We start from the raw sequence: 17,440 nt of genomic DNA, 5'->3' as shown, positions 1-17,440 counted from the left end.
CCAAAACAGGTACGGCCTTAGACCTTAATAAAAGTAGTAAAATTATCCTCGTTCTAACCAAATTAAAAGTAGGACTACAGTAGAAAAGAGTAAGGCTTACATTATAATACTTGTTGTGTAAAATGAGATTAAAGTCAAGTCAGCAAATGTATTTTATTCTACTTTTTTTTTCTCCGGTGGTTCAATACTTGGAAGTGGATTGTTTTTTTTTATTTTGATACATTGTAAAGTACAATATTGCATTTTGATTCTAGTATATTTCTTACATGAATGTCATAATATGAATACGGTATCACATTCATAAAAAATATTAGATTTACCTTAAAGCAAATTCAACATAATATTACATACATATTTATGTTTGAAATTTTAATATTTGAGGAGGGATGACGGAGAAATAGAGCTAGGTTTATCCTGTTTGCCAGAATGGTACTCGTACGTGTATAAGATAATTTAAACATTCTCCATAAGGGCCTGTTTATCCTTTTCTGTGAAGGAAAAACAAAAAACATTGTTCATAAGAAGGCTTTGATTCAAAACAGGTTCGTAGTTTATTTTCAAAAATCAAACTTAAGGTTGATATTTTTCATAATTTTTTAAAATATGTTTTTACATATCCAAATATGGAATGAGGAAACAGAGAGAGTAGTTTGTTGATGTTTCGAAAACCCGAGCAACGCCGGGTAACGATGCTAATATATATATTCTTATTAAAAATATAGGTGAAAAAATATATTTCTTTGGGAAGGGTATATAATAGCCATTTGCAACCCAAAATATTCATACATTTAGATCGTAAAGATTTGTTTAGGCCGGGGATTTAGAATTCCCAAGACGTGTATATCATTGTACTTAATGCCGTTGAAAAATGAAGGAATATGAATTAACATGGGGAGCCATAAAGAAATAGACCCGCAAACTGGCAGAATTCGCATAACGATTTTTATTTACTTGGCTGACAATAATAGTAGCCAACAATTTTATAATTCAATAACTTGTACTTTCATTTGATAATCCTAATAATTTACACATTGAATGTAGTAGCAATTAGAAATTGCGTCAAGAGATCTGTGAGCTTATAGAAATGTTTATTTCACCTATACGATGTTTAATTCCAATGGTTTTGTGATTTTAACAAAAAGCTGTACGGAGGGACTTGCTTTGAAAAACATAACAGAAGGAATTAAAACAATGTCACCCTTAGAAGAGGAAAGATGTCCAGATATTATACCAGGTATTATGTTTGAAACAATAATAAACAGAATTGCTTGGTTTTATATATTTTACTTTATTTCGTACTTCATTGAAACTCTACACATATTGTTTAATTCAGAAAATAACCTTAATAATTTTGAACAGTTTACTTATCTTTTAGTGTTTTTTACTACAAATAAAGTGAAACTGGTTAATTTCAATATCTTCATTCCAAACTATTTCTTCATACCTCACACTCATATACCATTTTTTAAAAGTCTGAATTTCATATAATTTCTTGGTAAAGCTAATATAATTTTATTGCATTTAACGCAAATTACTTTGATTAAAGAAAAAATATACATAGGTAATTTCAAGAACTTTCATTATTCATCGAAATTTAATTACTTGCTTTTAGGTTTTCCATCATTTTTCTTGCTATTTTTAATTGACATGCAATTTATCGTGTTTCTTTCTTATTTGAAAATATATACTTTTAGATTCAGTCCTTATTATCTAGTTTTAGTCGCAAATATAGTTTCTGTAAGTTAGAAACAAATTATTTTTATTAAAGAGTGTTCTAAATATTTTAATAGCTATTCATCATTATAGCTGTTAACCATATTTTTTACTTGCTACTAAATACACCTCTACCGAGTTGCACTTTAATTAATAAATCATTTACCACAAACTTAGAAGACGTAGTTACTGCTATATTAAATAACACAACGTTTTGTATTAAGAACGTCTGTTGAAAAGTAAGCTAATTACATTTCAAAATAGCATATATTAATGAAGCCAATGTGGTACAACAACTTACTAAAAATAGTAACTGTTGTGAATCAAGACACCAGAGAGCTGAACATATGATGAATAGATTGCTTTGAATTGTCAGTTAGGTGCACGTTCTCTGTTAACTGTAATCGACCATAGTACTACATAAATCAGTGTAGGATATTTGAACTAGTCCTAACTCCACACACTGAATAATAATAGCCCACGGTTCGGTGATAAAAATCAAACTGTATCTGAATTTCATAATATATCACTTATTAAGACGAATGTAAAAACATATCTGCAATATAGTTCCATTTTTATGAGAAATATTAGGCACATTAATTCCATTCTATCGCCATCTTTCAACGTGTAACGCCACAATACAAAATAGTTTTCATAACTGAAACTCCAAGCTAAAATATATTTCAAAATATTTATAAACAATATAATTAATAAGATTTAAATGATTTTGTCATAAAGAAAAATGTAGTATATTTATTTATTTACATAACGCAATACCATCAATAAACATCAAACAGAAAAGGCATTCCGTTTTTAAACATAGAGAAATGAACCTTTATAAAGACAAGCTAAAAATCTGTACAAAAGTACATTTTCGAGGATGCTTCAATTAAGTTCACAATATAAACTCAAAAAATATATTCAAACATGTTTTAATCTCTCAATAAAGTGGCCTCTCAGTAACTCAGAAGCAATTCTGCAGGCTTACGACACTAAAATTCGGGTTTCGATACCCATGATGGGCACAGCACAGATAACCAATTGGGCGTAACAACAACTAAACCAATAATAAAGTATCCTTAAGCATGATAAGATGTCGAGATTATAAAACATAGTTTTAAATAAGTAAGAAAATGAGGTTCTAAATTTAAAGTTTAAAAACTAATTCAGTTGATATAAGGAAGGCGTGATGGATCAAAAATTCGAAAACATCACAAACTTAAGAATCGAGCACCTCTGGAAAAGTTTTTTCTATTCGATCTTATACAGTGTGTTTTATAGAAATTAACCAAATTCAATCTTTTCATTTTTTCAAGAATATGTTTTATTACGAAATAAAATCCCACTTACATTTGTAATAACACAACTGGCTATTCAGATACGAATTATATATCGTCCATTTGTTCTTCTTTTTTTCATTTTACTATTGTTCGGCCAGCCTACAGCAAAAACGGGCGAGAGTATTAGAATCTAGCTTGGGCAATATTACTAAACGGATCATTATGCATTGCGTAGGGTACTTTTGTGTTATTTCAATATTTTTCATAAGCTAAAAAAGTCATAATTCTAATGTAAACGATGTTATCATTACCCCTTGAGGTTAGTTTTCTTACAAATATCTAGTGTTCATTTAAAAAGTTTAAGTACAGAGTGCACAGGAATTACCAGCCAATAATAGATGAACATTAGATGAATGTAACATGTAGATACTCAATGCTTTGTACACTATACAATCGGTATATTTAGGGAGCTAATCCCAATATTATATATGAAGTGAAGGAGTGAAAAAAAAAGTAAACATAATATTAAATTTTATAACACACATTCATAGTAATGCTTGGAGACGGCTTGAATGGGTAATGAAGAAAAACTTTAATATAAGTTTAACATAACAGCAAATTTACAACGTTTCGACAAGGTTTTGTCACCATGATGCAGTCGCAAAAAAGTAAACAAACAAGCTTAAGGTTTGAGACACAAGGTAAATAAAAAACTGGAAATTAAAAAGCCTGCAAATAGGGATAGTAAACAAGGTAAGCACACAAGGTTGGAAATACTGTAGACATTATTTACTCAAGCTACAAATCCCTATTTTCACTCCATGCTGTTAGCTAAAATTACATTTCGTGGAATCAAAATAGAGATTTGTAGCTTGAGTAATTAATGTATACAGTATCTCCAGCCTTGTATGCTTACCTTATTTACGATCTCTATTTGCAGATTTTAAATTCCCAAATTTTTTCTTTATCCTGTTTCTCAAACTTAAGCTTGTTATTTAACTTTTTTGCGACTGCATTTTCACTTTAAGCTAGGTATTTTGTTTCTATATTTTTTTACGATCCCTATTTCCCCTTTTTAAATAAACAATTTTTATAATCTTGTATGTAATAAAAGTCTTCATTTTACTGGCATTCATTATACATAAACGAATACATAAATATATTTTTTTCTTAACTGGTGAAGTTGCTGATTTAACCTCTCAACTCTAATTCTAAATAGAATCTTTTAAAAAAAGATAGATTTGGAGACTTTTCTAAAAAATGTTTGAAAAAGACACAAGTTTGCATTTTGTATTTAGTGATGTAGTATTTATTCTAACCAGCAAAAAAAGCTGGTAAAAGCAATGCCCTTCTAAAAACCGTTTTGTCTTTCATATGCCTTTAACATTGTAGCTATTGCTTTATTTAAATGTCAAAAAGGAGAACAAGAATCAATTATTACAAACAGTCCTCTTTGTCATTCAATATTCATTTTAAAGTAGATATCAATTTCTTTGCTTTAGGTTACGTTTTATTAAATTTGTAAAATAATAAATAAATTATTTTTCTGTTTTTTATTCCGCAAACGTTTTAAAGATTAAAATGGTTCGTTACGTTCAGCAAATATTCATATTGAAAACACAGTAGTGGAAATACTAATGTTTCTTAATTTTATTAATTAAAAAAGATGAAAGATAGATCAAGCATCGAGGGAGTTTCTAAGCAAATTTAAGTCTGCACTCTTAACAAATATTGCCAATTTAAATATCTACCCAATATCAAACCATTAACACTGAGATCAAAAACAAATAATATTTATCGATAATGTTAGGAGGACTCATTACAGCTAACTCTTCACTAAAATATTAAAGGGTTTTAAAAAAATTAATATTTGCTCAAGATGCAGCTAAATCTTACTTTGCTCATCTCGGAATTTCGAACACGACTTATATAGAATAGTTTGAAAATAAACTTCTCTATTTATTATGATCCTTAGTAAACGAAATCGCCTTTGATTGTGAAGACAGATCCAGTGAAGAATGCGTGTTTATTGTACCCCATTCGACATCCAAATCAAACATGTACAAGATACCTGGTGAAAATTCAGAATCTAAAGAGAGGTATAAGTGTTCTAATACAGTAAGTATGCTTACATTTTTAATCTTGTTTCTGACAACAATTTTATTAGCCATTAATACATTATTATTATTATTTTTAATATAGAAAACCTCCGAAGGTAAATATCCCATTTATTTGAAGCCAGTCTTAAACTTTTGCCCATTAGATATCACAGAACAATGATTAATATTTGGAGACAAAAATGTTATAAAGTAAGTTTTGTATGACATAGGTTTAATAAAATATTAGATAATGGCATGTTATTCATAAGGTTGATTGCAAACGTAGAATCGAGGTACAGTTTTGTTGAATTCGTTAATGCTGAATGACAGCGAGGATACTAACAAACGTCTCATGTGTATTTTTGTATTTTGTTAGAAGCGATTGAACTTATTGTTAATTTATTAAAATTCATTACAAAGAGCACCTCATTATATTATATTTACCCTTTAATAATAATTAATTTTTAAATTTAATGAATTAATGAACCACATATATTTACCATTATGGATCTTGCACTGGAAGAAGTTTATTTTAATTTTACAAGTATATTAGTGCAACACTTATGAAATGATGCAAGATATTTCACGCAGAAATACAAGCTTGGCTTTATTATAAATTCTATAAACTATATAGTTGTTTGAGAAGTATTCTTACATTTTTCTTATAGTGAAACGTCACTAACTCTAGATAGATTGAGTTTTCCGAGAGTAATACGTATATAAATTCACAGAACTACTTTATTTCCAACATTGAAGACACTGTACACAGTAGAATTTTAATAATTTTATCAGACTAAGATTGGAAAATAATTAACAGGTATTAAAACACTACATTTGTAGTTTGTTTGCGAAGATCAAGAAACGTTCATTATATAGTTAAAAGCCCTTGCACTTACCAGTTTTCAAAGAAAGATAACCGTTGGAAAACATTTTGAATTCCCAAAAGTTTTTAGAATGTGGGCATAATGGTTAGACTCTCTGTATAAAGTTACTAAGATTCGTTTATATAAATTATATAAGGCCACCGATTTCTGACATTTCTTGATAAGCTTTACTTTTTTATTTCCCTTATATGCTCTCTTTGTCTAATTTACAATGCATATATGCATGATATATATATAGATGGATGGATGGATAAATAAACTGATAGAAAGAAAGATATATATTGATTTGTTTCTGCTCTATGGAATTTGAGTAACACAAAACGTTGGTATATCTATTGCACTGGTTCCTTTCGTGCCTCGAGATGCATCCTAATATTATTACCGATCGCTTTAGCACACACTTTCAAGAAAGAATTGGTTTTCGACAGTTTTATGGTTTTTCTTATGACGTTTCGTGGAGTGTTGTTATGATTAATCACACTCTCGATTTCATAGATCAAGTCTTATCCTACGCTAATACTTGATTTATGTGGAACTTAATGTTAAGGGGAGACAAACAAAATCACAATCCTTTCTACTCAAATAGATTTATAAAAATTAGAAGCTCTTGGTTACACTGAACATTCAGATCTATAACTTTCTTTAGCTAGTTATATTAACATTTTCTTAGTTCATGACGCAAGCAGACTTTCAGCCATTAATTTAAGCATTAATTCTTATCCAAGCTTCCAGACGGATAAGAATTAATGCTTAACCGATACGTGTTTCTTAAACAAACATAAAAAATACATCATATACTGATGATAATCATACTGTAAAAGACTAATGTTGATTGTGTGTATATCTCGTTACCATGATAAACGCGCCGAATATATATATACTCTCTCAGATGGCTTTCATCATTAGTCTGAAAATCTCTTCCAAGACATGAGTCACATTTTCTTGATTATCCTCTCTGTTTAGACGAGGAAAGCTCGAAGTACTTTTGAATTGTTTTTTGAAGATTTTTTTTTAAATCAAATATACCACCTTATTGAAAGAAACATTTTCTCTCGCATCTTTTGAAAGGAATCCTGATTTTCTCTAGCTAGTTCGTTCCGAGTCTAAAGCTTTTATCAAGCAATATGAAAGAAATACTCTAGAAATGTAAAAGCCAAGAAAACTTAGACATCAATGAAATCTTATCCATTTCGTAACTATAAAAAAAAATCGAAGCATCTATAAAACATTGGCGAGGAAGAAATAAACTGCCATATTTCTAGAAGCCTAAACTAAAATTATTCTAAGTAATTATCATTATATCAACCTGCTACGATAATAAGAGTGATAATATATATTTAATTTTTCAAAATCTTTCTTTATTAGCCCTATACTATATTACTTCGGGTAAGAAATATAACGGCATCTAGACCACACTCTTATACTCTTCCTGCTGTAATATGGGTATAGTAAAACTATTTGTAAAATGTTGTTATTAGTCTTATTCTGATATATTTTCTCACAAACTATCGATCAATAGATCACGCTTCACCAGCATAAAGTGCTACATGCCATAATAATTGCCACGGATATATTATCTTATTCGTCCAAGTTAGGAGACTGTAAGATCTAGTATTGTATAATACTATTTAGGAAATATCAGTAAATTAAAATTGTATTTCCGTGATCTGTATATTATAGTTTATGCCACGAAATACAAATGTGAGACTATTATATAAAGTTGTATCTGTATTTCAATTTACAAATGCTATATGTTTTGACGAGGAAGGGGGAGTTCGACAACACAGTTCTAATAGCAAATCTTGAAATAACGAAGTAAAACATTATCTCACTTGACGCCATCTTAAATAGTAAAAGGCTGTATATACATGTATAATCTACAAAAGCATGGGAGGTTTACTGTTAAAATACTGTCTCTGTTTTTGTTGTTTTTCAGTAAACTGCCCATCCAACCTTAACAAAATCGGAGGTTAAACAAGAAACTTCTTCTTCCATACAAAAATGTGTTATGGACCAAAAAACTCGTACAACATAGGAGCATGTATTATATAATAACTTCGCAACTCTTACATAGAAAAGGCCTGATACTTAGACAGATCTTCTCAGTAAGCGCTCTGATTCTTTGTAGCATAAAACATAGGCGTGTTTTATGAAATATTTGACCTAAGGAAATCATGGGATTTTTAAGACTATATACTCAAATTATTAATGATGTCATCCTCACGCACGGAAATTTTAAATACCTCGTTAGTCATGCTACAACCAATAGGTCAATTAGGGTAGAACAGCCTACAAAATTCTGAATCTAAAATGTTTTTGAAGATATACTATTCCTGTAGTCTAAGTAGTATCAGAGATGTGTACTTCCTTAAATCAAAGTAGTATCCGAGATGTGTTCTTTCTTAAATGAAACTAGTATCCGAGATGTGTTCTTCTTAAATGAAACTAGTATCCGAGATGTGTTCTTCCTTAAATCAACGTAGTATTCGACGTGTGTACTTCCTTAAATCAACGTAGTATCCGAGATGTGTTCTTTCTTAAATGAAACTAGTATCCGAGATGTGTTCTTCCTTAAATCAACGTAGTATTCGACGTGTGTACTTTCTTAAATTAACATAATATCAGTCATGTGTTCTTCCTTAAATCAACGTAGAATTCAGTAATATGTCATTCCTCTAATCAACGTATTGTCATAAAAAATATTGTCAGGTTTAAGCTTTATAAATTAAAAATTTGTGATTTTCTTACAAAGCCTTCGTTCTATAACACAAGTATGTCAACAATTATACTTTAAAAACAGACTTTTGGGTTCAATTGTCTACTCAAATAAATGACTAATACATGTTCATTTTATGATAACTGTAAAATTATGGTAAACACTTAACAAAATTATTGGAATAAATTCAAGAGAATTGAATATTAAATAATATGAATAAATTTTATGATAATGAAGATCACTGCAATGCTTTCATGATACTTTTAAACTGAGTGAAACGGTATTGTTCAAATCAAACTTTCGTATATCAATACTAAATTTAGCTTCAAAAAGGAAGGCTTTAACGATGTATGACTTATATCTTCAAAAATGAAAATGGCATATTCCACAAACACTCTCAAGCAAATTAAGCTGAAGTTCATATTTCAGCCCAAATAATTATTATTTGAATATATACATAATACCTTTACAAGTTGAAAGAAAGCATAATACACTCTTAAACATCTGACAAAAAATAAAACAGCTACGCAATATATGAATTCGATTTTCTTTGATTTGAAAATAATAGGTTGTGTATTTTAGTGCTCTTTCTTCCTTGTTTTTTTCCTTTTGTTCCTGTTTCAAGAGGCCAAGGTATTGTTCCATTTGGAACAGGAGCATAATAAAAGAAAATGTAGTCTGTTATTATCGTTTCTTTTTTTGCTCTTTTTACAACTCTCTTTCCATTACATTCATAATGTAAAAAAATAAATAGAAGTGTAAGTCTGTATCCACAATTATTCAGCGCTCATTAAATTTTGAGAGAAGATTGCACGAATTGGGTAAATGTTTATAATAAGAAACAACTTTTGAAAAATGCGGCTATTGTTAAGTAATGCAAAAAATGAAATTGAATAGAAACTTCTGAATGCAATTATCTGGGCTATTCAAATGACTATCAACAGTATAACAGTAACCGGAAAGTGACTGATTGTGTTAGTTTCTTTCTTTAAAATCGTTGTGAATTTTCACTCAAGTTATATTATGCTAAAGCAATCATAAATATCCGTTAAATAAGATATTCTACCAGAAGGACTCTAAATGTCTCGTGTTTTTTGTTCATTTCATTGGTCGATTATTGAAAGAATCCTACAGGATCAGTAGAAACGTGCGTATTTAATTCTATGATAAACAACAAAGAAGAAATACATCACGTGTCTTATGGATACAACCTAACTATAAAAACATTCGCGACATACAAACCCATGCGTTGAACTCACTAAATAGACACTAAATGAACAGGTATGATCATGTGGTGTGAAAGTGTGTTCACAAGTTAAAAGAAACCATTATACACTCTTAAACATCTGACATCACGTGATATAAAAACTTGTTTAAGAAGTTTTATCGAAAACCACCCGATAAAGTTTGATCATCTGACTTAACAATGTGTGAATTGGATCTCATAATGTATTTTGTCTAAAATATGAAATGTGATAAAAGATCCATTGTTTTTATTCTACACTTCAATAAAAACTTATGTTACAAGAGTAAATATCAAGGGTAATTCGACTGATAAACGCAATATAAGAGATATAAAAATTGCTAATAATTTCTCTGATCTTTAACATTTCAGTAGATATTTTATGTGAGCTGATTAAATACATAAACGTTGAACTTTTACTAAGGTTTAAGAACTGAATATGTTAGATTTCTCTTTATGCATAAGAATCGACAAGAAAGATATTGGAAAGAGATGCGAATTGTTGGCTGCGGCAACGAATAATGACGATCCTAATAATGTCTCAAAAGAACAAGAAACTCTTTGATATTTCTAGCAGAAATCAACCAAAAGCATGATACAATTCACAGAGGAGGCCTGAGAAAATGATTTAATCTCTAACTCCAACGTCAATCGACAATATCACAGATTACCACTCTGCCTGACTGGAATTGTATGTGGCGTAAAGGAGGTTATACTCCAGGACCATTGGCAAATGCTTGGGCATTCTTGTAGAAATATCAACTAAGAGTATGATAATATTTCAGTGGATAACCAACGGTAACAGTTTAATATCTGACTCAGGCCACATGCATCTTTAACACAGACGGTTTAAAAAAGAAAATTCTTAGCTTATGATATAAAAAAAAACTAGCTGAAAGACAGTTTTTAAGATCTCTCTTCAAAATTAAAACTTATATTTTGTTTCAACTATAATGTTTCACAACTTTACAGAACACAAGAATAATTAATCTGTTCTATCTTAATTAATTTCTTCTAACGCTTATTATGTTTCATAAGAACCTAAAAAATTGCTTGCATGTATTAAATAATTTCATCTGTCCGTATCTAACCTGCAATTTTAGTAAACATATACACTATACTACGGCATGTAATTAAATCGTTTAAACTCATCCAAGTGTGATTTTTTTTAGCTCCTTATATTGGTGTTTGCCTTGATTTTGTGAGGTTGAGTTTAATAACTTGATAACCCAGAGATGTTTTTATTTAACGTGACAGAAGCAGTACAGTTTAATTGAAGATTTAAGGGGTTCTTTAGAGTTAGTTAAAAACTTCTAATTACTAAACTAAAACATACTTTTTCCTTCATCGTGATGTATTATATTTGATAAGAACATAATATTTTTAATCATGACAAGAGCTTAGATTAATTTTTAATTAATTCGAGATTGAAACATATTTATAATACACTAGTAACCTATTGTAACATTCAAAGTTATGTTGGACGAATAAGATAAGTCTCTATTTTCTTACTCCTAAGCCTCTGGGTTTTAAGTAAGAAGATATGCATTTTGCTAAATGGTTCGCTTAACTTAAAATAAAATAAGAAATCTTTTCAGAGTTAGTGTTCCAAGCCTATTAAAAACATCACAGCTGCTTGTAAACTTATGTCACATTAAGTGAAAGCACTAAAACCAGTTTCACCTAATAAAGTAATTTGCGAATCAGGCCTTAAACCGCATTAAAAAATGAAATAAAACATTATATAAACATTCTCTGTGGCTTGCCGCGCAGAAGATTAAGTTTGTGATTTTGTGTTGTTGTCAACCTCAGCTTCGCGCAACGATAGCTTAATAGAGCAATGTAATGACAAAACGTTAAGAACTCTTATCTTTAAAGATAGAGTTGATTGACTTCATGTAGTCATTTTAAAACTTTTTTGTAATTACGTAACATGATTTAATAGTTTTTTCTTCTAAGTACCGTACAAAGTAAAACGTTCAGTATATTTTTTGTAGATAATTTGGGAATAGTGTATATATATATATATATATAGGTGGGGGGGGGTATGAAGCTGAGTATTTATATTTCTCGCAAACACCGATTGTATCAACTCATAATGCTTAATTATATCTTTTATATTAGAAAACAATACGAAACACACATTTTGGGCCATTTGGGCACACTTTAGCCCTAAATAAAACAAGAGTAATGATGTAAGCTGTAAATCTTTGTGTAAAACTATGTGTGCAATTATGCTGTTACTCTCACATTTCTTGGCTGACACTGAATTAAGAGAGAGTAACACAAATATAAATATGTTTCTTCCATTATTATTTATAGAGTATCAAGAAATGATCATTTTTGTTGCTTATGTACATTTGTGCAATATGTATGTAATAAGACGAACGGTAAGCATTCCTAAAGTGTGTATCAACAAACAGCTGGATAAACCAGAAAGCGAAACGGAAACAAGTAATCGAATACTGAAATATGCTACAGATATGAGGCACTGACCAGGATATCTAATAACGACTAGGAGAAGTCGTGCTAACATAAGCCTGTTTCAAATGTCTATACAAGAACATTTGCGCTGAAATAGGACGAAATAAGAGGAATGTGAAAATCTCTAAATCACGTGAAGAAAGTGATTTGTGTTGAAATTTCTCCACGTGTGGATGATTTGTACTTACTCGAAAAGAAACTGTTTCTAAGTAAGTCATCACACACAAAAAAAAACAGACGTGACATACTTTTTATTGAAACACCAACATGGTAGTGTTAGTACTTATCTTTATGGTTGATTCAACAGCTACTGTTGACTGAAGATGTTTAGTTTGAAAAGAAAAAACAACCATTCACAATACGTCCCCTTCTATAAAACATATGTTGCTGTGTTTTTTTTTCACATTTTATTTCATCACTTTAGCTATTGTTGTGGTCAAGGCATTTTATCTTTATTAAAGTTTTATTTTCTTTCTGTAGTCATGCGTAACATGTTATTATTGTCCAATATTTACAATGATGGACAAATGAATAATCCTGTAAAGATTAACAAACGTTAGCATGCAGCTTTGACTTAGTGTTCATTTCAAAATATATCTGTTTTACTGTCTATGAAAAATATATTACAATAATACAACAGTTTTGCTTAGTATCTGAACTTGAAAATGTATCAACTAGCAAATGATATATCTAGACGTTTGTTTAAATTGCATAATGAATTGTTTCATAAATGTTTCATTTATTTATACCTAACAAATGGGTATATAATCACATCCTAGATATATTCTACTGATGTCTTGAAATAATATTATGTTTCAGCTAAAACCTTACACAAAATATTATTCACAATTCAGAATGTGTGTTTAATATAGCACGATGTTAAAAATAATAAATACAAAAAATCTTAAGGAAACTCTTTCATATTTCATCTTCCTATGTATTTTTTTACCCTGTGGTAGCTCAGCGGTGAGTCCGAGGGCTTATAACGCTAATAATCGCAAGACCGGCAGAAGCGGTAGGGCTAAAGCCCTACCACATTGTAGGCTAGTGATCACGTGATTTTAATTTTTTTCATTGATCAATACACCAGAGAATCTTTCTACTTTATATAAGCTATATACATACAAACCCGGCAGCTATATAGCTGCACACTTGATGGCCCTACCAGCAAAATCCGGGGCGGAATCGGGTTATCGATACCTACGATAGTCAAACCACAGATAGCCAATTGTGTTGCTTTGCGCTGAACAAAAAAAAACCCTGATCCTGAAAAGTAAGTTTCAGTTGCGTACACATTATATTTCCATTTTCTTAGAATCAAATCTAATATTTCAATAATGAGAACTATCTTCCTTCTTAATATGGTAAAAACTTTGTTTGTTTGTTTTTTAGCAGTTACATACAAAGCTACACAATGGGCTATCTGTGCTGTGCCCACTACGGGTATTGAAACCCGGTTTCTAGCATTTTAAGTCCACAGACGTACTGCTGTACCATTGGGGAGGGGGCATTTTAAGATTTACAAATATATTTCTTTAATAACTAGATAACTTCGTATATCCACATAGTTTGTTTTGAATATAATATTAATGATAAATCAGAGTTATCTGTTTGGTCACAATAATAAATCAGTTATCTGTTTGGTCACAATAATGAATCAGAGTTATCTGTTTGGGCACTACTGACAAAGGCCCGGCATGGCCAGGTGGTTAGGAAGCTCGACTCGCAATCTGAGGGTCGTGGGTTCGAATCCTCGTCCCACCAAACATGCTCGCCCTTTCAGCCGTTGGGGCGTTATAATGTGACGGTCAACCCCACTATTTATTGGTAAAATAATAGCCCAAGAGTTGGCGGTGGGTGGTGAGGGCTAGCTGCCTTCCCTCTTGTTTTACACTGCTAAATTAGGGACGGCTAGCGCAGATGCCCTCGTGTAGCTATGTGCGAAATTCAAATTCAAAACAAACAAACACTACTGACAAAACAACAACTTAGAGCAAACATGGGAAAAAAAGTGAAACTTATACATTGTCATGATACAAAAGACTGTTTAGTTTAAATGTTATTAACTGGTTTGCTTTTGTGAGTAAATATTTTATTATCGTTTAGTTTTGTTATAACATGAGTTAAAAGCAGATGATTATAGGAGGTTTTGTTAATAATTAATTGATGTTGAGACTATTGAACGTCACGTGCAATACATTGACGCCGAAAATATAGAAGGGGACAGACGATTAGGTGATAAAGATATAAATAGCGTGAGACGGGCGGGAAGCAGTAGACAAATAATAGCAGAAGAAAGTAAAGTTAGAAAAGGAGACGTTAACTACCGTAGAAGTGATAGGCCTAACAATTGACATAGGCCTAACGTTTAATACGTATGTTAGAGTAAGTCTAACAGAAGAAACAGAGATAAGAAAATTATTTTATTCCGTCAAAGCGAAATTCTAAGATAATTGAATCAGCCTGAGTGCATTTTGACAAAAGGAACATAGGATCTTCAGAAGATTACGGTAACCCGCGCCACAATTGTAAGTGAATCATACACATAATACTAGTGCGATAGTAATAGAGAATATAGTTCGGCTTGTCAACTGAAATTCTAAAGTAATTGAATAGGCCTAAGTGGACTATTGACAAGAAGAAGAGAACTATATATAAATAGGGTTTATAATATCTCCATAATATCTATGGTGTTGAAGAACTTATTTTACATACGTTAACTTGTTCCGAATATATATATATATTATTTTGAAAACAAGTGAAGTGCGTGCTGTTTATTTATCGTTGAATTTATCGTCAATAAGTCACAAACACCTATTGTAGAAGAATCCTAAGCCCAACAACAACATAGTACATATATATACTATTAAGAAGTATAAGTAAAAGCCTTTTTATTCTGACAATTGGCGAAAAAGAAAGTATTATATATATATATATATTCTGACACATGCAGAAACTGCATTTAATAAAACTACACCAGAAGAAGTCTAAGGGAGCAAAGTTAGATATCTTCGGATTTAAAAATAGGGTTCCCACATTCACATTTAATTTGTTGATTGTCTAATCTGGAAAACATCAAAGAATATTAAGTCAGTCAGTGTCTTTAATACTCATCTTATTTTTAGGCGAGGCTCTTTCATCTTTCAAATATTACAATGAAACTTGGTGCAATCTAAGAGACATAATTCTAGTTAGAGAACCAACTTACAGTGAACTAATTTGCTCGCCAATTTGTTTAAGCACTCTAAAGCCGCCATCTACAGTGCACATCTAGCTCAAAGCGACATCAAATGGTCAACGAGTAGATTTGACACTGTAAACTTTTGATGCCTAGGAAATAATTTTGATACAATTGTCTCCAAAAAGCTGCATATTTAACAAGGTGATATTTGATTGTTTTGTCTGTGAAACTAATTCCCCCATCTTCCACTTTCCACATTGTATAAAATGTTTGCACATTATTCTATATTGATGTTATTTCTACACGTATGGAGTAATTATTAAGTAAATCTCGAGTAGTAACAGAGAAGGTAGCATATGACTGGACAAACTTATATGAGTTGTTATCCTGGTCTGTATAAGTTGTTTTACGCATTTGTTTCGTCAAAACACACAAATACAAAGCTGTTTTGTATAAAAGGGTGTGATTTTGATATAAACTTTTTCTAAACAGATCAACTCTTTGTTCACACAATTTATCTGTACTTGACCTGGAGTTTTGCCTAGTTACGTGCCAGAAGTTACACGGGGTCAACTTGTTCGAATGCCCAGAAATGCTATGAAGCAAACTAACATTGCCAGAACCGTTGGGTACACCCAGTGCACTGTATCCAGAATCCTGAAACGTCACCGGACTACAGGAAACGTTGTTAGACACCGAAAAACTACTGCCCGAGATGACCGTGATTTGATCAGGTTAACATGTCAAGGTCGAAAAAACACCTTACGACAGGAATGGCACGAACGCATTCATTCATTCCAGAGTATCCAGAAGAACAGTAGATAGGGGACTGACAAAACAAGGTTATTTTCAAAGAGGGGTTATCTGTAAACCGACATTAACCAGAATTCACCGTCGTCATTGTGTTACTTCGGTAAGATAGCATGCTAGCTTATAATTAAGACACTGGCGACATGTCATCTTTTGAGGTGAGTCCTGTTTCCAGCTTGTTAAAGCTAATGGTAGTATTCGTGTTCGTCGTTTGTAGAAAAGATGAGAGAATACTGTTTTTCCCATAGAGAGCACACAGGAGGTAATAAGTACATGTACATGGTGGACAATCTGCTCTTCATATCGTCCAGGGAAACGTCTATGGCGCCTCCTACAGGACTGAATTGCTAGGGCAAGGTATGGCAATAACTTTATGTTCCAGGATGACAATGCCACTGCCAACAGTGCGCGTATTGTACATGATTAACTCAACCAGGAGGACGTTACAAGATCGCCATGGCCAGCAAAGTCTCCAAATTGTAATCCCATTAAGAACTGTTGGGCAAAACTGAGCCAGAAAATTTTCTAACCACAACCCTAAGGCAACTACAGTATCTGAGTTTAAGTGCCTTCTAGTGACAAGTTGGGATGAAATCATAATGGATTACATCAATAACCTCATCGACAACATTCTTCGTCGCCTTGCAGAGATTCTTAGAGTACAAGGAGAACCAACCAAGTACTGAATGTTTAATATGAACTGATATAAGGCTAAAGTCGCTATTTATAATAATTTGATGTTATATTTGATCATTATATATGGTTTAGTAAGGTTTTGTTGTGAGAGGTGAAATGCTGAATTAAACATCTTTCTATAGCTGTCTGATAAAATTGTTTGATGTTCTGATAAATCGTTCAAGGTGTCCATAGAACCTGTCTCATTATACAAGTTACACATGTAGATGTTTAATACATCAATGGAAACTATATTGAATAATGCACGTATTATCATTACAAGTTTGTTTGCTTGTTTTTGAATTTCGCGCAAAGTTACACGAGGGCTATCTGCGCTAGTCGTCCCTAATTTAAC

At 31.3% G+C, this 17,440-nt stretch overlaps 1 protein-coding gene across 3 annotated transcripts in view; it reads left to right on the top strand.

Annotated features, from left to right (window-relative positions):
* Nucleotides 1-17,440, top strand: part of LOC106464492 (synaptogenesis protein syg-2-like) — a 61,912-nt gene that overhangs the window by 42,075 nt on the left and 2,397 nt on the right. For 2 of the 3 annotated variants that reach the window (XM_022392690.1, XM_022392678.1), the window contains 2 exons: nucleotides 1,143-1,234; nucleotides 4,969-5,111. In XM_022392690.1, the coding sequence (XP_022248398.1) occupies nucleotides 1,143-1,234; nucleotides 4,969-5,111 (235 nt within the window). The remainder of the gene's footprint in view (nucleotides 1-1,142; nucleotides 1,235-4,968; nucleotides 5,112-17,440) is intronic. The other variant, XM_022392686.1, reaches the window with a different exon arrangement.

Source organism: Limulus polyphemus, unplaced genomic scaffold (assembly GCF_000517525.1).
Source record: "Limulus polyphemus unplaced genomic scaffold, Limulus_polyphemus-2.1.2 Scaffold60, whole genome shotgun sequence".
Taxonomy (NCBI): domain Eukaryota; kingdom Metazoa; phylum Arthropoda; class Merostomata; order Xiphosura; family Limulidae; genus Limulus; species Limulus polyphemus.
This window is presented reverse-complemented; position numbering and strand designations above follow the sequence as displayed.